The 22,236-nt window shown below is 37.8% G+C and overlaps 1 protein-coding gene across 3 annotated transcripts in view; it reads right to left on the bottom strand.

Moving 5' to 3' along the window:
* rai14 (retinoic acid induced 14) overlaps positions 1-22,236 on the bottom strand; it is a 31,399-nt gene that overhangs the window by 4,756 nt on the left and 4,407 nt on the right. For 2 of the 3 annotated variants that reach the window (XM_029516282.1, XM_029516283.1), the window contains exons 3-14: positions 9,734-9,864; positions 7,579-7,667; positions 7,366-7,430; positions 6,480-6,537; positions 5,967-6,037; positions 3,068-3,174; positions 2,752-2,936; positions 2,374-2,399; positions 1,919-2,005; positions 1,340-1,429; positions 1,064-1,201; positions 436-537 (exon numbers count right to left, since the gene is read on the bottom strand). In XM_029516282.1, coding sequence (XP_029372142.1) covers positions 436-537; positions 1,064-1,201; positions 1,340-1,429; positions 1,919-2,005; positions 2,374-2,399; positions 2,752-2,936; positions 3,068-3,174; positions 5,967-6,037; positions 6,480-6,537; positions 7,366-7,430; positions 7,579-7,667; positions 9,734-9,864 — 1,149 coding nt within the window. The remainder of the gene's footprint in view (positions 1-435; positions 538-1,063; positions 1,202-1,339; positions 1,430-1,918; positions 2,006-2,373; positions 2,400-2,751; positions 2,937-3,067; positions 3,175-5,966; positions 6,038-6,479; positions 6,538-7,365; positions 7,431-7,578; positions 7,668-9,733; positions 9,865-22,236) is intronic. The other variant, XM_029516284.1, reaches the window with a different exon arrangement.

Below are 22,236 nucleotides of genomic sequence, written 5' to 3'. Positions count from 1 at the left end.
GACAGTTGCATATTTTTCCAAACAATTCTTAAAGGAGTCACAGTAGTTGCTCTCTTACATAGCAATAACAATTTATGTCATAGGCAATATTCTAATGATGTATGAACATAGTGTTCAATATAAATCCATTTTTATTTACATAGCTGTAAATCATAACAGTCTTGGAAGGACCAAACAATCCCAATATGTATGTGGGCATATGAGTTCTGTTCTAAGGCAGACAGCATGTGAAGAATTTTTACGCTTGTTATGTTCAAATAAAAGTGGAATTGAAGTCTTGTGGTTGTTGTAAGGGCTTTAGTCTTTAGTTTCTCACATGAATGTGCAGCGGCTGGTTTGCATGTTTATATCGTACACAGTGCATTATTGTTTACTTGGTTATATTTATCCTTAAGCTTATGCTTCAATTGAAAAGTAAGTGACGGGTTTAAATACCTTAAGTTTGCTTGTAAGGTGCTGATTCTCCAAAGTAAGAGCCGTAATCTTGGCTTGCAGAGCAGAAACAAGAGCTGCAGATGCCGTACCACTGCTTTCAACCTGTCAACACATACAACACACACATATTACATGCAGAGGCACACAGAGAGGCATCAAAGCAACGTTAAAGACCACTAGCTACCTACTGAAAAACAGAACGAGTTGTGACACGTCAAAAGCTAAGGTTAGACCTCCTCAAGAATGCAAGGGTGAAAAACTTAAACAGTTGCCAGCACTAAACTTAGAGAAACTTACATTTTTAACAAGCCAGTGCATTTTTAGTAAACAAGAGAAGAGCGATTTTAAACCCAAAATAACAGATATGCAATTTATCTATATGTATCTAATTAAAATGTAAAACTTTTAGGTTGGATTGGGTGCATGATCCATTTGCAATATGTTTATACACCAATAAATATATTGGCTGTATGTGCTTGGGCACTGTGCTTTAATGAGACACTTGTCAAAGTCAGACAATATTTACTGAAAAGTCTGTTGCTCTTATCGTAACATCTGTTTAAGAATCTGCTCGTAAATAACATGCAATCTACGTATGTCACTATAGCACGTCTTGGTCGTTAATCACCTTTATATCCAGCTCAGGATCTCCCACCGTCTGCTCCACTGTCTGCCTCAGGTCTTCAATTGTTTCCAGCAGCATGTTTCTCTCCTCATGGAGCTTCTCAACCTCCTCTCTCAGCACTGTTCCTCTGACCTCATCCTCCTTTTGAAATGGTGAAGGGGAGGAGAGAGGGGTAGCAGGAAAGAGGGAGGGGAGGTGGGCAAGGAAAAGGAAGAGAAATTTGAAGCAATAGGAGAAAAAGCATATAATACATGACAGATTTGTCTTGTTGCTTGTTACCTTGTAATTAAATCTCTTTGGTGTTTCGCTTTTGTTAGATGCAGGGGTCCCAGTGGAGGTAACAATTGAAGGAGAGGATGGTCCAGAGCTCTGAAGAAGGGTGAAGTTGAGCAATACAATTTACATTTGTTTATGGGCTTGCTTTCCATCATACTGTAAACAATGTGTCACATTGTGGTTGGGGAATTAAAAAAAAAACTTTTGTTCATTGACTGTTCATGAGCTTCATTAAAACAAAATGGTGGGCAGTTAAAAAAACAATAATACATATTGTTATGATTGGTTGGTACAGAAACACCATGTGATATCCCCTTCCCAAATCTTTGTAAATAAAGCATTATAATACTAATAATAATAATCACTGGAAAACAAAATCCATTACAATAAAATTTAACCAACATACTACATGAATGAATATGAATACATTGATATACTTTGATAATAATCTTACAGGAAATATTTAAACACACAAACACTAGTCAGACATCTCATTTTCAGAATACACTGCAGACGTGCATTAATATGAAGAGTGGCATATTGATACAAGCAGACAGAAAAACTGAGAGACATGCCTTTTACCTGCAGTGGACTAATAGGAGGTGGAGGTGCTTTTCGTTTTTTGGGAGTTGTGATCCGTTCATCACTTAGTTTAGCTACTTGATCATGCTGATGAGCCAGCGAAGAGGATAGAGGAAAGGCAACGAAGAGAGAGAAAAAGACAGTGATGGGCTTCAGTGATGGTTAGTAAAAGGATTGGCAATCAGTGAGTTCTACAGTTTAGATTCAAGTTTTGTTTTCCCAAAAATAGCAACTGAAAGTTTTTCCAAGCTGAGAAATTTAATATTGACACATGGTGGCAGCTGCTACTAAACTACAGTCTATGTGGTATAGCTACACAACAGAAACGTAAGATAAAGTTTCTCCTTGTTGCATATTTTTAGCTCTTCCTTAAGCACAACATTGCAGTACTGCAGTATTTTATTCATAAATTGTTATTGAATTTGTTTGTTCGTGAGGTTTTTAAAATATCTTACCAGAGGACTTCTCGGAGACTTTTTGTCTGTTCCAAGAAATAGGAAGAACACTTAAAACACAATCAGACATCAGCCTTTTCTTTAAACATTTCTACAATGTTAACATCTCACATAGATGATGGCAAAGAGTAACGTGTGGGGGGGAGAAAAAAAAAACCAGTCCTAATTACTTGAGAACTACACTAGATGGCAGTGCTGACTGCATGGAAAGGAGAGCAGTACAGCTTTCTACCACACAGAAGCAAAGTATTTGATGTGTAATCAAGTGGAGGCAAATGTGTTCAAACTGTCACATTAAAATTGATTATATTTGGTTCAGTAATGTTTTGATCATGGCTACATCTTTAGGGAGGGAATAGCAGTCATTGAGCGACTCACCTGAAATCTGCTGTTTGTTCAGAGCAGCTGTGAGGACAGATTTGACCTCTGAGTTTCCTGACAGCTTAAAGTAGTAAAGAGCATCATGGCCTTGAGAATCTACTGCTAAGAGATCAGCTCCTCTGTGAACCAAGACTTCAACAGCAGACACTGCATTGGACTCAATGGCCAGCATCAAGGCTGTCCTACAACACAGAAGTCCATGGCCATTCAACATTAACCCAACATCTGATGATATTTACTCAATTATCAACACAACTGCATGCCATTGCTTGAATTTCTATACTTGAACATATTTTCTTGACTGTTCCCATACCTGCCACTATTGTCAGAGGCATCGATCTCTGCACCGCATTCCAGCAAAGTGCTGCATACTTCAGCATGAGCGTGTTTAGCTGCCAACAGCAAGGAAGGGAGTCCGTCCTTCAAGAGAGACAGAAAGACAGACATTATAAATATTAGTTGTTTCTGAAATAATCTTATTGTAGGGCCATACACAGACACACACACGCACATAACTTATGTAGTGTGACATGAAGACGTGACCCTAGACATGGAGTGTGGTCAAGTGTCTGTGTGGTGAGAGAAACCTCAGATCTATGAGAAAAAGGAGTGTACGTCTTGTGCTGTACTTGAATTTCCCACTTGATAAACAAAAAAGCCAAACTTGTTCCACTTGGTATATGGTTTAGAAATGTGACGAAGGAAATTCCCCCAAATTATATATTTACAGATTTAAATGAATGTACAGAAGAGTTTTTTGCACCAAGTTGGGCAGATGGGGCAGTATTTCATGCAACGTAGACATCCCACAATTCTCACCACAATTGGCAGATCTAAGCCTGACCTTTAACCTAACCAGATTTCAATCTAAACATTTAAAGGCTGGGATTGTTGGGGGCTATGTATAATGTGGGAGGAGCTGCTTCCTTTAGAGTTCAGTTCAGGTCGGGAAAATTTACTCAGCCAAGGTTTAGTTAGGAAATAATGTGCATCTTAGTAAATAGTTACTCAACAGTGAGCTCTGGATGAATATTTTTCAACACAGCAAGCGCAATTCAACCAACAACAATTAAGGAACTCTGTGCTAAACGGAGCAGACACACTTCCACAGGTCATTTGTTTTTGTTAAACAAGATGTTGAAAAAAAATATATATATAATTCAGAAGTTCTGTCCAACTGGAAAAAGCAAAGAATGTAAAATGTGTCAGCATAGTTTTGTGTTTTCTATTACAAGGCTGCTGTTTCCATATACCGCAGAGAAGAAAACTATGCCGTGGCTTCCTCTGAGCTCTGCTAAAGTCTTTAACAGCCCTGTGTCTGCTCTGGTCAGTCTGTGTTTTGTACTGAACTGTGTCTAAAGGACAGAAACCAGTTTTCTTCAGTAGATTTAATGCTTCTGTTGATGTGTGTGACTGCATAGGTGTATTAACACTTTTTTTTTTTTTTTAAGCTGTTACTAGAGGTAGTTTTACAAATTTCTTAGTCCAAATAGCTTCAAAGGCTAAGATCCAAATCAGTCAAGGTAAATATACCTCTGCTTACTATGATTGTTCACCATATTTTATGAATAAATTATATCATATTTCATGTATTTAAAATTAAAGTAACTATACATGCCAAATAACTGTAGCAGAGTGAAAATTACTCCACCATGTAGTTATGTACTTTCCCAAATGTACCCAGTTACACTCCACCAGTGACCATTTGTGGTTCAAACTATTTAAACAAAGACTGTTAAATAATTACCAAAACACGTCAAGGCTGAGCTTCTTTTAAGTTATATAATTATTTCCAACAGAAAACATAAGGAAACTTTTACATTACACACTGCCCACATTTCTAGGGAGACCTCAGGTTTACATTTATGTGATTTTGTATAAACATTCTTTGTCTAAAATATGTAAGTCCTGGACAATGTTTCACATTTTCTTTCAATATCTCCCTGTGTGTTTACCCAAGTTAAATACAGATTTGGTATAGATTTACTGTATGCTAGAACCATGATACATGCAGGAGGCTAACAAGCCGGCATGTTCTACTTAGCACAGAAACCACAATTTGTTCAAGACATCTTTCAGGTTTTCAGTCTACAAGTCCACCAAGACAGTGATTCAAATCAAAACACAGTCACACACACACACATTTGGAGATGATTATGGGTGGAAAAGGGAATGCCGTTTGATCAAATAAAACATCGTCTTACATACAATATGCTTTATAAATACAACATGCATCAAAATTTTGTTATCTGAAGTGAAATGTGCCATTTACCCATGCAGCTTACAGGTTCTTAAAAGCACTGAAAGAATGTTTTGTGTAACAAGTGTTGGATTGATTGATTGTGGACCTGCTCCAGTTGTACCAGGATTTCAGAAACCCTTTTACTAAAGCCTTAAAGTCCTTGCAGGTGGTGGTGAAGTAGTGGCATGAACCAGTTTCAAATGCCAGAATATATATTGTCAGAGGCCTAAACAAACAAAGCGTCTGCACTGCATTTCGATAAGTAATGTCATACCATCTTTACTTGTTTGGTTAAAGATCAGTGTGAGTCAGTGTGTCTGTGTGTGTTTGTCTTATATAGCCCAGCTGTGGCATGACAATAAATGAAGAAATAAACGGGCAACACATTCCCTTTTTCTTTTCTCATTTGTTCTCTTTCCTTTATACATGCACACACACACACAGACAAAATATTGTGCATAAACCACAGGCATGGAGCATCATTGCAATGGAGACCACATGTCTGCGGGTTGAGAACAGAGTTCCCACAGTACACTGACCCTCTACCTCATACACATACAAGCACGCAAGCACACATACACATTGAAGATTGTTAATCAATCTTAAAACAGAAGAAAAACAAGAGGAAGTGAGGATGTGAGTGACTGACACATTGTAAGCTTCCAGCTGTGAGAGACAGCTGCAGATTTAAAACAATACTGTACTATTTTCTCAATGAACTTGAAAAATGCAGTTTAGGAATCAAGAGAGTTCACAGGAGATAAACGCAGACAGATAGATCCTCAATAAAATATAGCTTAAAAAATGACAAACCTTCCTTGACCAAATTCCGCTGGAAATAAAACAGTAGAAACTAATGTCAATGCGACTGAATGACTTTCTGTGGTCTTAATGTTGTTTCCTGTTTCTAACCTGCCAAGAAAAATAAGTCTGGGTAAGAAAGATTGAAAGCAATAATGAAGTAACATACTGCATCTTTCAGGTTGATCGGACTTTTGAGTTCACACAGCAGTTGGACGGTCTGAATGTTCCCGCTGGCAGCTGAGGATAAAACAAAACAAGAGTCAGACAATGAACAAAAGCACACAGGTGTCCAGAGATCAGAGCTTGGCCCATTTTGGTCCAGGATTAAATTTAGTACGAATTTTCCCTCCTTCATCTCCCTCTCTAATTTCCAAAAAGACCAAATTCATTAAAAATGAAACTATCACAGCCAGACTGTCTATGTTTGAGTAAAAAGTGCGCATAGGGTTAATATACTTGTAAACCTTTGCTTCTACGATAGAAATGCAGAAATTATTAATACATATATGTTTAATTTAAGCAGTTCTGTCAATTGTGGCTGAAATCTCATTTAATTACTTAATTCTAAATATGGTTGATATTATCATAGTACAATTAGAGCTTAAACTTAATCTTGCAAGATATTTTCCCACATAGTTTACTTTTGTTTGGTTCACTCTACATTTACTGAAATTCTTACCGGCATGATGCAGGGCAGTCTTTCCTGTGCTGTCTACAGAATCAACAGGACATTTACTCTGAGGAGGAAAAAAACAAAGTTTGACTCACAAATTAAGGTAATATGTTGTTTATAAATATTAGGAGAAAAAAAAACATTCATTTTCTGAACTGGTGCAGAAATCTAATAAAAACAAGGGTTTATGTAGTATGACAATTCTAGAAAATTTCCCACTAGTGATGGCCTGTATCAAACCTTTGGGAATGACAGCATCAGTTGTGAAGAACCAGCTAAAAAAATGCACCCAACAAAATTCTGGGATATTATTATATTTAATATTTTAATATTTGTTGTCGTGGCTAGTGTGTGTTGCTGAAACACTGCAGACACATTAGAGCACAGTGTGTATGTGTGCATGCATGCAGATCAGCAGACTGAACCAGCTTAGCAGTGAAAACATCTGCTGTCAGAATGGTGAAACTATTCAGACTGTACATTTTTCATGGTTCATGCTGCTGCGTGCACACATTTCTTGTTTTCAGCACCAAGTAATCTAGATGCTCTGCTGTTAAAACACAATTTGACAATTTCTGGCATTTTTTACATGTATAATGCATCTAAAGTATTTCTGTGAATCTGGAATATTGTAAAAGGAATACTAAATCAAATACTGTGGTTATTTAGTCACTAGTACAACACTGCAGAGCCATATGTGCACTACTGCCTGTAATTATAAATACATGGCTTGGCAGATTGAAGCAACTGTTATGTTTTTATTTGTATTATTAGTCATCCCAGTGAATGAAATATGACCGGTAGTATAAGAAAGCAATTCTAGACTCTCACATTAGGGTTAGGGTTGATTTGTGACTGTTTTTGAAAGCCTCTTTCACTTTATACTCTTTACCTGAAGGAGCTTTTTGGAGCACTCGATGTGATTGTTTTTGGCAGCCAAGTGTAAAGGACTCAAACCTGATCATAAAGCAAAAAGAATTATAACTCATTTATCATCTTATGCTATCTTATCTTTCACCTTATCTTGTTTTATCTATCTACTGAGCAAAACTATCATGTCAATACATCTAGCCCCACATTTCTTTCTAAGAGCAGTGTTACATACCTGCAGCATCAGTGACAGACAGGTCAGCTCCGTGGGCCAGCATGACAGAAAGGCAGTCAGTGTGACCACGTGCAGCTGCCACATGGAGACTTTACATAAACCCAAAGCGAAGAAACAAACAAACAAACAAAGGTTACAAATGCAGGATATTAACTGTCAGTAGTTGTAAAATAATAGGAACGTTTGCAAGAAAGTTATTTCACAATTTGCACTTCTGTGAGCAACAGGACATGAAATGAACTCCTTCTCCATTAATGTTTTAAGTCACCATAAATTTAGATAATCCCACTTTTCTGTTTGTCCGTGAAAAACTGTTTCTACCCACCAATGATGATTATAGTGATAAAATAATGAATAATCCCCAACTGTCTGATTGGAAAACATTACCTTAAAGGAATAGCTCAGCCTTTTGGGGATCATACTCTCTTGCCAAAGTTACATGAGAAACTCTAGTATGAGTACTAAGTTACATGAGTACTCTAGTAAATATCACTCTAGTGTGTTCTCTTGACTGGTTATACTTTTACAGCTTTTTGTTTTAGTAAAGAGAAAAGCACTACTATTTTATTTTAGGACCTTTACATCATGCAGCCATTTACATCATTTTGAAGGAAAACTAACTTCCCAGCTTCATAGATTTTTTTTCATGATATAAATGTGACACATCCTGTTAAATAATTATGTACTGCTCTTGCTAGCTGCAGCATAAATCAGTCTTATTTGACTCTTCACTTGACAGCGAACAGGCATAGTTCCAGTAATATCAAAGTAATTCTTTAACAAAGTGACACTTGGGTATTGGTAAAATCCAACCAACCAACCAAGTGAGAGAGGGGCCCTGACGAATTTATAGTACCTCCAGTGTCAGATACAAACTTCCATTGATTGTTATTTTGAGAGGCCTGCACATAAGTGGAACAGTACTGCATAGTGTGCAGGAATGTCATCCACCTTTATGCAAAAAAATAAAAAATAAAAAAATAACACCCTCTGGATTCTGCGTCTTTTTGTGTGTATCTGTGCAGTGGGCAATAAAATCCCTTTCCATCTCAACAAGCAGGGACAAAAAAAAACAACAACAAAAAAAAAAAAAAAACCACGACACATACCCAGCTTTCCCTTGGTGTGTGTGTGTGTGTCTGTGTAGCACACAGACACACACACACACACACACACACACACAAAACTATGCCCACATGCCTTTCAATCAGGTTTTATCACCATAGAGATACTGTAGACTTCCCCTTTGTGCATTCTGAAAAGATTGGACCATTGCGATCCCAAACTACCACATTCATCATGATTTACAAAAGCTGTGTATGCATCTTTATGTGTGGCTCTGTGTTATAGTCTCACTCACACACACACACACACACACACACACACACAGAGTAGGTCAAGGATGCGGACTACTGGTGAACAACAAAAGCTGTGTGTTTGTTTCAACACATTAAAATCTGCACATTTGCCTTTCTTAGCAGTTGTTTCTGTGTTTTGATGTTCCTGGCTCTGTCTGTGCTGCTCAACACACTGAGGTCAGCTAACCCTAACCCTAACCCTAACCCTCAGGTTGAGAGAGAGAGGTCAAATATTAACACTGAGCCTCTGTGTTATCAACAAACTCCAACAAGCAGCACTGCTTCTGCAGGAAGTCGGTAGCCTGCATAACACTGAATGTCAGAGAGGCTGAATGAAGAATTGTCAAAGTCAAACTTTGAGGAACTACAAAAAAATGATGTATTTTTGTACTTGCCATTCATTTATAACATTGTGCTGCAGCATGCGAGAGTAGTATGTTGTAAATGTGTATGTTATCTTTCAATCCAAAATTTGTTTCCCTGAAAGTGAATGTACATAGTTTTATTTTACCAGTCACACCATTTCTTACTGTTAAAGCATGGCCTAAACAACTGTTCATGTATCAATAAATCTGGCAATGATCTACAGATCCATGATTCTTATTCTACTAGTTTTGGTTTGTATACTTGCCATAGTGGCAAACCTTAATCTGGTCTCTCCTTTGCAGTTAAAACTGCCTCCGCCATCACATGTCAGAGAATTCTGCAGGAATATTAGGTTATGAATCCTTTTATGATACAGATCTGTACCAAAGCCATTTTTCATTCATTCTTGTGTAGATAATAGTAAAGCTTACGCTGATTTGCCCTCGCTGTCCAGCTTCACAGCACTGACACCTTTCTTGGCGAGAAGTGACGCCACCTTTTCCACCTCACCATGTTCCACCGCAGCAAGGAGGCGCTCATCATTTTTGTTCCACTCATTGGCCTAAGGAAAAGAAGAAAAAGAGAGAGAAGCAGAAAGATGAAAAATAGAAAGGTTAATCAAGAATTTATATGCAATTAAATGGGTATAATGTTTATTTTTATGTTCAAATCATGTATAACTAAACAAAACGATGATTATCATCATCACTGTCATTATCAGGCTTACTCTAAAGGCTGTAAACAAAAACTTTCCTCAGATAAGTCGAACAACTATCTAACAAACTATGTTCTCAGAGGGAGAGAATGTTTTCTTGGCTCTTCTCTGGCCCACACAAACATTTGTGTCCATATGTGAAAACACACATACACACAGATAGACACAGTCCAAATGGCCCCACATTTGTATCACTGACAGGCAATTCAGATAGAGAGAAGTCAGTAACCATGATCTCATACAGAGACTATCTTGCAACTCTGCAGTCAGATGGCATAGATACAGCAAAGAGCTTTAAGAGCCATGAACCTAAGTATTTAAAAACACAACTCTCTAAAGAGACCTGGAAATACTTAAACAATAACCATATAAAGAGGACTGTCATCCCAGACTGCAAACTAAGGAATTTCAGTCTATCACGAATATTTGCAAGATTTGCATCTTTTGTTAGTAAACACATCTGTCTTTAATGCTATATATCTGTGTAAGAACTTATGTTTACTTCTAGGTGGCTCAGTTATGGCTCCATGACATTTAATGTCAACTCTGTGGAGTTATTACCTGTATAAAAAGGCATTATATACGAGTCATCACAGTCCTATAAGCTGTGGCTGTTTGTGGACCTGCTGTCTTTTACAAGACTGTCCTGTCCAGGATGGATTGCAGACTCTGACTATCTGGAGGCTAATCTAAAGATCACACAAAAAAAGAGGAACAGACTTAAAGACCCCGCACTGATCTGAGCTCACTTTGCTTGTCAAGGAGCTATTATCTCTGAGTGGTGTGTGGATTTGCCTTGATTCAGTCTGTTCCAATTTGGAAGCTAACACTAATGTTTTGTCAAGCAAATTTTCTAGCCACAATCAGAATTATAATTACTGTGGACGTGTGGTACTCTGTTAAAACATTTCCTGGCATCACATTTATTGTTGAAATACCCATAATGATGATGCCTATGTGAGAGATGCATGTTTTGTTTTGCACATGTAGAGACAAAAATCACTGAATGTTTGAGTCCTTTGGGGTTTACCAAAACATAAATGGTAGATAGGTTCACAGTTTTGTTATTCAGTTCACTAGTCCCTTCTCCCTGCAACCACCTGTGCATATTGGGACGCAGTGCAGTATTAGATTTGACCTGATGGCCTAGTGACCTACACGTGATAAAAAGCTGAGCTCTCTAACCGCATAATTTACTTGCAATGGCATACTGTACACTATTTCAGGAGTGTATAGTTAACATTGCTATACACGGTGTAAATAACCTCAATGGCACACACCCAAAAGCAATCACTGCAACACATTCTGCATAGCTGGTGGAAACATGCAGCGCTATAAAAATCCCTACTGCCACTGACACAGCTTTGATGGTCACTGAGTTCAGCAGCTCAAGTCCTGGAGTCATTAATGATGACCAGTAGCGCAATTAAATATATAAATTTTTGGTATTTTTAAAATTACATATAGTCAAAGATGAGTGAGAGCAGCGAAACACTCTTGCAAAGACTCCTGGTAACATTGATTCTTGGCCAGCTGTACACAAACGCCCACAAGCACAACCACCAAGACACTGTGTGATCCAGGCTTCAGAGCATCAAAGCAAGAGGTGAAATTCTATCACGGAGATGGTGTAAGATGACAAACTTCTCTGACAGATTAGAAATAACAGCCTGGATATAAAGACACTCAGCTGAGCACTGACAGAAGCATGTGAAAAGGATATACAAGTCTAGCAGGTGTCCCACTGTGTCCAAGATGGGCAGTAATGGGTGTACCTCACAGAGTCTCCGAAAATATCCTAGATCAGGTCAGAGCTAGTAAGATTCAAGTAAACTATTTCTTAGCAACACTGGAAAATCAGCGAGCAACGTGAGCATGTCTTTTAATATCAGATTACACAATTTTATTATTGACACTGACTTCACCCCTAGCATTACCCTTTTTCTAATTGCTAGCATGTTCAACAGTATAGCCCAGAAGCCTCCATGATCAGGGATACCTTTTGTGAGATGCTGATCTCCTCTTAAACATTTCCAAGATTTGTTATATGAAATTCATTTCTTAGAGCAACTATGTTTTACCATATACAGTGTGTGGGCCTACTGTATGATAACTCACTGAATTTGTTATTAGAAAAAATGTGCTGGGGCCTTAGAGACCTACCATCTATGTCAAACATTTTCCAGGGGAAGTACCTATGGTATGGAGAAAGACATTTTCAAAGGTAGCATGGGATTGGGGCACGAGTGAAAGTGGAACAGAGAAGTTAGTGAACGTGCATCTGTCTGCCACTATGATTAGTGTGCAGTGAAACATGACGCAGCAGGAGATGACTTGGGCTATAAAGGACACATCCCTTATGGTGTGGTGGATGGGAGCCTTTGTTTTCACGAATGTGGGCTGGATTTGCCTCCCAGTGTGACGGTAAGAAATGTCTCATGATTTTCCCACAGACTGTTATGTGATGTTCAATGAGCATAAAGGGAAGTGAAGCATTTGAAAGCTAAAAATAGGTCTATGTTCTTCTTCAAAATAAAAAAACATATATATACACAGACAGACACACACACACCCATTTCAAAATAATTCAAAAGTGCACAACTTCAAGAGTGGTTTATTTCCAGTATCATCATTATTATCATATTTCATTGAAACACATCCAATGCATGTAAGAGGACTCAATCCTCTCCTTATCTTGCTATGTAGATACCGGGAAGGGTGGAACTCAGTGTTGTAATTGAGTGCCTTTGTGAGCCGGAAATAACAGTAAAACAAACTTTCTTCTACACAGGACAGAATGACTAACAGGAAATGAGATTACTGTTACATTCAAGATCGATTTGTATAGTCTGCACCTGAATAATTTCATAATATAATCCCTTTCTATCAATGTTGCTGTTGTTGTTTGTATGTCTGAATTATATCTTTGAATTCTATCTTCTAATAAATTGATATGAAAGTAAACTCTACATTGCTATTAAATTATATGATTGAAAGCTCGGTTAAAATTAAGATTTAGTATATTTTTTTGGAAAAATCTGCAGCCATTTCAATTCCTTATGATGTCCCAAATTCATCGGTTACCTAAGTGTTAAATATGCACTGCTAAATTTTCCACACACTCACGGGCAGCAGGGCAAGAAAAAGATGTTCCTTTAATGATGCTGGCCATCTCAGTTGCTGGTTTCTAGTCAAGCAGAAATCACTAACCTCTGACTATCATGAGATTTTCAGTTTTCAAACTGGATGGTCATGCCACAAATGACATAGGCTGATGGCGGATGATACCAAGGCAATCAAATTCAGAGCAGCTACATTCATTTATAAGGAATGTCTCACAAATATCTCAGGATGCAGGATTTTGAAAAGTAGTGAAGCCACTACCATAGTTTGTCAGTACAATGTACCCTATGCTGCTATGAAAGGTGGTAAACCACACAAACTTGTCTTACCCAACAGTGTAGTAAGTGAGGTAACCTGGCAATTAGAATGTTAAAGATTGCGGGTTTTAAAGTAGAAGAAGCCACAAAATGGTATGGGCTCATGCTGCACTTAAAGCAAAGGTTTGTGGATTTGGGTAATGTATATTTTGCTGATTCAGAGCTTTGCACCATCATGAAAATAACATTAGACTACAGTTTTCATCACTGATATTCGCTCCAGTAAACATTTGTTCATGCTGCTGCTTGCTGTCAGTTGCTTTTTGTCAAGAAACTACAGAAAATGTAGAACGAAGGAAGGAATAGGAAGGCCAACTACTGTATGTCTCCCTCCAGCTCCCCTGTTAAATATACAACTCTTGAATAGCTTTCACCTCATCTGAACCTCCACTATGTCTACAGAGTGGAGTCAACCCTCCCTTTCACTATCAGGCACAAATATGTAGTGTCCATGTTTATTGCAAGGTCATTTATTATTATTATACAAAGGGGGTTGTATGACTGAGAAACCAGTCTTACTCTGCACGTCTGTGTCTTAGAAATGCTTCTCCAGTGTTCATGACTAATTTCACACCAGCCTCCTTAACTGAAGAATTCATTGATTATCATTTAAGAAAGTTTAACATTTTAGTAAAGATTATTTTGAAGTGTCTCAATCCAAAACTTGACAGGTATATAGTTGACACTTAGAGTGGATGCTCTTATAATGGTCTCTGAATGTGGGAGAAAAATTGGACTGGACTTTGGACCCCTACCAGCACTAATAGAAAAAATGACAGGAGGAAACACTGATGTACTGTAGAAGCATGATCCTGCCTAATGGCCTCTGTGATTTTAATAGGCTGAATAAAAAAAAAAAAAAAAAGGCGGGCTGTCACTATAGAGCAGCATGACACTGACAGCACTAGGCCACATAGTAATGGACGGGTTTAAGTGGAGCGGAATGCACTGCTCCAGTTTCGACTGTGAATGCAACTTGTGTCATCACCAGCGAGCTGATGAAATAATCATGTGCAGGCGAGACAGGGCAAAATCAGAAGTCATTTTTCAAGCAAAAAAGACCAACCAGACTTAGCTCCAGGTGTTTGCTATTCTCTGCATTTTCTAATAGGAACTTAAATATTTTGGGGTTTATGCTGTTTTGGTGAGCAAATGCAAGTAATTTGTCACTTTGGGATGTAAGAACCTGTTACAGAACCTGTGACTGATTATTGTACACACTATGAAATAATCACATGTTCACAGAACACAAAGTCTAAATCGCTTGCCAATATCTGCTTGCAGTGAATATGGTGCATTTGGTCCATGGCTGTAAGTCATTGGGCCACTAATCCTGACAGCATACCAATACAGACGATTCTCATTATGTGTTCAACCAGGGAGTTCAACAGATTTTGCTTTCAGTGGTGCTTCCACAACTCTCCCCCTTTTCTCAGGCATCTGTCTGCCTCTCTTTCAGTTTCTCCTTGTCTTTTATGTTTCCTGTGGTGTAATAAGGGTGCCTACAGTGGAATCAGGATGCGGATTGCTTGTGTTTGCTCCCCCACTGTCTTTAGCTGGACACTCATTAATAAACACAACAAGTTTGCTGATAACACTAAGTGTTTCCTGTTTGTCCAGGCCTGAAGCTGGCTGCAAGGACAAGTGCAGGAAAGTGCGGAGACCTGCTATGAGACAAAGAAATGCTGGCCTGGACTTAATAAGTTGTGTTATCATGTGCATTGTTTTAAAATTATTTTTTGAAGACTTATTTACCTACCTTCTATCCTCAAGTGTTTGTGAAGTCTTGAAAGCAAACTATGGAATTAGAGCTTGAAACATCAAGTCATGTCAAAGAATGCATATGGGCATCAAGTGTGTGTATGTTAATTTAATGGCTTTTCCATAAACATTTCTGGTCTTCTGAATGTTTTTTCAGTTTCTCTGAACTTTCTCAGTTCTTTGAAGGAAAAACAAACATTGATGGGGAAACAGTGATTTTTATATTATAATCTGTATGTTTGTAGAGTTCAGCCACTAGGAGCAGACAAAGTTTGGAGAAAAACATTTACTTTTTCTTGGTGATCCTGTTTTTCTTCACTGAATCATCACAAAAAAGACTGTAAATTCTAATTTAATCAATTTATTACTACACATATATAAGTAAAAACATGATTCATTTAAAATAGTCTAAGCTTAAAATGTTAAGAGTTGAGGAGGTATATATATATATATATATATATATATATAAATAAATAAAACTTGTTGAACAAATCCAAATATTTAACAACTATAAAAATCGCATATCAATGGAAACTTAAATGGATACCTGAGAATTACTTTTCCAGAAGACTGTGCATGGATTAGAGTCTTATTTAAAGGAAATGTAAACCGACCAAATAAACTGGTAATAGCAATGGGTATGAAAAACATCCTAACAAATTTCATAGTCTTTCCAGTAATTATCATGAAATCTTGTTCTGCATTGACAGACCAGACAACCAACTCCTGCTGTTAGCTGGGCCATAAAAACAAAACACTTTGCAATGTGGCGAGAACAAAAGGAAAAAGGATGGGAAAAGATAGAATAGACTGAGGATGTACCATGTCAAAAGATAACACAAAGAAATATACTGACTTACTGAAAGGCTACACCACTTAAAAAATAGAAAGGAAGTAAAACTGTGAAGTCAAGTTATGTGGAAAACACAACCAACTAGTATTTTTTTTTTATCTGTGACCTATTTTTCAAAACAAAAATATAGAGCAAGTTTAAAAACAATGTTCCTCCTCCCAATATCTCAAATGAGCATGATGTTGTCTTTGGGATTACATGTAGAGATGAGAGACTAATATAGATAAACTACATGAAGGAGAGGAAGTTTAGATGGGAGGTAAGGTGCACAAACAACATGGGAATAGATGTAAATGGCGTAATATACATGTTCTGGGAATATTCTTTGTTTGAGAAAGTGGTTCAGAGACACAGAAGGGCAGTGCAAACAGGAAGTGGAGAAGAGGATGGAAGACTGAACAATGCACAGGACAAAAAGGAAAGAGTTAAGAGGAAAGACAGAAACAGTGAGGGAAAGAAATTGTTTGACACATCTACAATATCAATGCCCTTTGATCAGCAATAGCCGTTAACTTCAAACCCCTTATCTGCAACAAAGCAGATTCTCAGATGTCCTCAACAATACATCCTTTCTCTCGGGCCACAGCTGAAACCGCTTACTGCCCTGTATAACACAAACACACATCAACAGATGCACGCACACGCACACACACATTACAATAGTTTACTAGAGTCTGAAACTAAAACCCTGAATAACAGAGTTACTAGACAGAACTGTTAAACAAAGACCAGATGCTTGTTCTCATAATAAAAATACACTGCTATGTATTTTACAAGATAGCTCAAGCTGGACCACACGTTTGGATATTGGATCAGATGTAGATAATTTGTGTCATTTGGCAGCTTGGTTTAAGGTTAACTGACATTTTATCAATACTCTTATAACGTCGAAACCAGTGATCATTGGTACAGTCAAATTATTACCATGTATGTAGATAAGTTTAGTTAAAACAGCACTCCAAGCTATCACTGCACTCCTATGACACTGTGGGACAAGTTGGAATAAACAATAAAATGCAGTAGAACAACCCCTATCATCTTTATTCTTCCTCCTTGTTGAGACCAGGTGTTTACATTACCCACAACACAACATAACTGCCATATCAGCTTGAATATTTAGTTGTATTTATAGTAGCCGTGGCTAATCTAACCTTGAGTCTTTAGCTTCAAGGAGAATGAAAGGCTACCGCTCACAAAGATCACTTTATAATTGCACAGATTTTTTTTCTTTGTGCAGTTTACTGACAAGACTTTGTGCCACTCCCTCTGAAGCTACAAAAGACTTCATGCACAATTTCTCTTTTTTGTATTTTCTGTGGGGGCACTCCCTAAACACTGTAAACAGACGTTCATGATATCAATTGGTGGTTACCCTTCACAGACACTAATGAGAACCAAGTTGAATTGCAGTCCTATTAACTCCATGTTTACCAAGGGAGCGTCTTTGCACCAATTCTGCCAACATCTGAAACAGCCAAGGAGAAATATTCTCCTTGACAGTGCCCTAGATGCACTGATAAGAAATCTTTTTCAAAGGAACTAAGTTGAAGACATCGTGCAATATTACTGTATCTGTTTATGTTGCAGTGGGGCCTTTCAGATTTTATTTTCATGTTGTTTTAGGCTTTCTCTATTTGTTTTTATTAATACTGAGAGCCATTCAGTATTTACTTTTTTCTAGGAGTGTGTTTGTTTCCCTATTCTTAAAGCCGTTAAACACCAGTGGATTAACAATGTTTATTTTCCAATTGATAAATAAAAATCTAACATTATCTTAATGGGGCTGAACAATACGCAAAGCAAATGTTTGCTAATATTTCAATTAATTGTTCATCCATAGATCTTATTATTGGTTTGAAGGTCCCAAATCTTTTCCAATGTTGACAGGGCAATGGCAAGCCTTAATAGGGGGAATAGACAAACAAATATTGTTTTCATGTCATCCATCGGGCTTCCTTACCCTCTCGTCACATCAGTATCAGCTCTTGAAAAGCCTGCATTATTCAGTCTCCGCATAAAACATTCCCCTATCCCCTCAATTTCCCTCCTACATCAGTGTTTTTCTGGTACTCATCTGACAATCAACTTGTGTAGTAAAAGCAATACTATTAGGTCACTGTGACACAAGGAAGAGGAAGCCATTGTACTCATTTACTCAATCACAATCCTCATCTAAATTTGTAAAAGCTGTTCTAATTCCAAACTCTTGAACCTCTGACTTGAAATAAATATTATTCCATTGTTCTTGTCACTGAATAGTACATTAAAGATGAAAGATATAGGCTGAAAGATTAAGGGAAAAGTCCAGCATGGGACATTTATGGGTACAAGAAGGCCTCCAGTAAAAATTAGCCCTCATGCAGCACTTCCTCCTGACACAAATAGCCTTTCCTGCCCTATAAATAAACACTGTTGGACTTGGAAGGCAACCAGCCTCATTACACTTGAGGGCTACTCATAAAGTCAGTGGAGTAGGGCAAAATATACTGTATCTTTCACTTGAATTGGGATAGAGCACGCAGTTCAAACATACTCATCTACACACACACGCATTCAGATAGACAGTCAGTTTACAAAGTCAGAGTAAAAGAGTACAGAGACAGTAAAATCACAGCTAACACAGTCTCATTTTGTGATTCAAGGACAAAATTCTGCTCAACAAACTTGAATAGAGAAATACATTTATTCTGGCGACTCAACTTTTAAGTGCAATCCATAAATTCATTCCTTCCATCATTTAAATAATTTGACAGAAGTGAAAACACACCTCACACACATTTGCAATTGAAAACGGTTCTCAGTAATAAGATGAAGTGAAGTAGAGTTCTCATGGTTTTTTCAGGTGAACTGAGTTTAACCCCTCTTCTATCCATCTCCTAGGATGAATATTGTTCCAGTTGTTCAGCGCAAGCCAAACTAAACAAACCCTCCAAGTCTAAGCGGGGTAGGACTGGCCCTATTCAAAAGGGTTCCGCTCTAGCTCTCTCTCCCATATTGTCACCAATCTTTCCTACTTTATCTTAGCCTTTTAATCATCCATTCCTGTATCCATTTCTTGTTCCTCATAGCTTCTTCATCTGTGTCTCTCTTCTCTCATTATTCATTTCTACTACTCCCCCCTTTTCCTAAGGTCTCAACTGAACTCCCTCATCTACCAATCTGCTTCTTTCTATCTCTCTGGTGCTGCCATCATTATCAGTGATTAGTTGCATCTTACCCCGTGACTTCATCAACATGTATTTTTGAACTATGTCAGACAGAAAATCTTGCTAGACACAATTTTAGATGTGTTTACGTTGATAAATATACCCCCATAAATCCCCCCCCCCCCAAAAAAAAACCATACAGGTAAGCATACATACATGCAAAGCAACAGTGAAACAACTTGCATCATTGCCAGTTTCCTCACACCCACACCAGACCCAAAAAAAAAAAAAAAAAACAAGACCATGACAAACACACACCCACACATAAATGAGCATGCAGACACAAGTACAGAGACAAGGATCACACCTGCCTCCCTTTACCATGCTCAGTGCTTCATGTATTTTCTAACAAGCAGGTAACTATACACTGTAGTTCATGTAGACGGGCAATAAGGAATAGAGATCACATGGGCAGTTCCTGCTTTAATTGGATCCATATTTAAAATGGCCCTAAGTCTTTTTCTCTCTGCCTTGTCTTGGATTAATTTAAACTTTCAGGTCTTTATTTTTTTTAACCTTCTAGGAGACAGCCATGTGGTCAAAATCAAGGGTGAAACTCAGGCATAATGAGCACTGTGATAAAATCAACAGCTAACAAACTCTGGCGACTAATTCAGCCTCATACATGGTCTGAACATCTGCACAAGCTACTGTAAGCAAGTAGATTAGTATAAACACAGAAAAAACTGATCTACCAACATACCATACTCAAAGCAAGACTAATATCTTTGAGCCGCATTAAGCAGCTGAGAATTTTAGAAATCTAAAAATATCAATCAGTGATCCCACTGACAATCATGATTGAATCTAAGTGATAAACCATTTGCATTTCCTTTAACTCTTCTTCTTCTCTGTACTGCTTAATTATGTCGTTTTCAATTAGTGGTGAAAGGGAGCTGCATTTTCTACACAGAATCTGATTTTGCTGTATGGGGTTAAGTGTGAACAGGGTTACACTTGTCCCCTGGACTCCTGAACTATCTCCTGCTGACAAATGACAACACAGACAGACATACACCCTTCCTCCACCTCCTCTGTACCAGATTAATGCTGGCCTCTACCCTGAGGTTTTACACTCCCAGTACTAATACCCTTTCACTACACCCAGCCAGAACAAACCATTCCATGCCAAACCAAGTGAATCTGGGCCAAATCAAACAAAGCCAAGTGTGGATACTTAAGACAAGAGGACTGCCACATTATAAGGTTACTATATAACGATTTTTATGGAAAAAGCGGAGTGTAACATTTTTCTCTAATAGCTATATATTCCTTGATGTAAAATGAAGGCAGGGAAATTGTTTAATCTCAATGAAACTGTGCACAAAGCATTTTCTAGAAACATTTTCAGATGATCAGCATGTGATTTTGCAGTGCTGCTCCAGCGGATACATTGCATAACTCATGATAAGCAGAGATCTATTCCCCCAATATTTACACAGCTAAATTCAGATTCTGTAGGTGTCAAAAAGAAGTAAATGTACAGAATGGTCTCTGGTGTCATGTAGATCGGATGAACTGTAGCTATGAAACAGCTGTGTAGAGTGAGAGGAGACAGCCTAATCCACACATCAATTAGACAAAGAGTGGATGTTAAGGGGGGTAGTCTACACATATGCTGGATATGGGTCTATACACATGGATGTGAAAGTGTGTTAGTGTTTGTGTGTTTATAGGAGCCTTGACTAATCCTGCTTAGTCTAGCAGCTGGGGGAGCAAGTTTAAGTAGTGTGACAGTATGAAGGGCTGGGTGAAGGTTTAATACTGGAACTACAGTCAACAGTACAATACACAGATAATAACAAAGGCTGGCTGTGTAGAAGAGCATATGTGCACGTGTGCACAATATCTAAGCCACTAGGTACTGTGCTTGGGGGATGGTAGTAACGGGCTAAGAGTAAGATAATAGTCTAAGTAAATTAACTAATTTAGAGGAGCTCTGCTCAAACAGCAGGGACTCAGTTGTTAATGTGGTCTCAAAGGTTTGACGTACACAATGAGAGTTAATTAAGATTTCAGTAATCAAACAAAACTGTTTTCTACATGAGAGAGTGTGTTAGAACTGTTTTACAGTAGCCTGTGTAAAGTATTATAGTGTATTATTGAGGGTGGATTAGTACACATTTTTATATTATATTATATTAGTACACAATAAGCAAGTAAAATGTGCTTGTATCACTACCAAAAATTATCAAGTAGTGAAAGTTGGAAATGAATGTTCAGAATATAAGCCGCATTCACAAAGTTTCAATAAAAGCAAGATTTTAAAAAAATTTTAAAAAGGAAAAGGAAAAAAAAAAGTTTGTCTTTTACATCTTACATCTTACATCTTGTATCGATGAAAGTTTAAAATGAATACAACAAAGAGAACCATTCTTATTAATATTGGCTGTGCAGGTTACAGCAAAACCTTTTCTGACAGCTGATTGTTGAGACATGGCTACAGCAAAATGCCTGTAAGCCTGTCTGTGGCTATTCGCCAAACCCATTCCCAGAAACCAGATTACACCGTCTGCTTATCTTAAACACTGCTCGCACAGACACACACACAAAAACTCCCTCGTTATAATGACTGTTTGGCCAAATAGGCTTAGCTAAAATGATCCATAACTGAATCCTAAAATGCCAAGTATGTGTGTTCAAAAGATATAGTCAGGAAGAAACAGACAAACAAAAACAGTACTCTAACAGAAATATTTGCAAATATTCCAGAAGACATATGTGGTGGAAACACAGACTTAGAGAAATTCCTTTAATTCAGTTTGACCTTGCATAACTGCACATCTGCTTTGAGCATGACTGGGCAACACTGGTGTGTTTCCCTTTAAAGCACAAGAGTGCACAACATTTTTGTGGAAAAAAATCAAATCACAACAGACATGTGATGATCCAAGTCATTACTGTGTAATTTGTGAGAAGAATCACACATTCATTTGTGTTCTCAGTTTTGTGCAGCTTT

This window comes from Echeneis naucrates, chromosome 12 (genome assembly GCF_900963305.1).
Source record: "Echeneis naucrates chromosome 12, fEcheNa1.1, whole genome shotgun sequence".
NCBI classification, from domain to species: Eukaryota; Metazoa; Chordata; class Actinopteri; order Carangiformes; family Echeneidae; genus Echeneis; species Echeneis naucrates.
The sequence above is the reverse complement of the archived record's forward strand: the minus strand, read 5'-3'. Positions and strand labels throughout refer to the sequence as shown.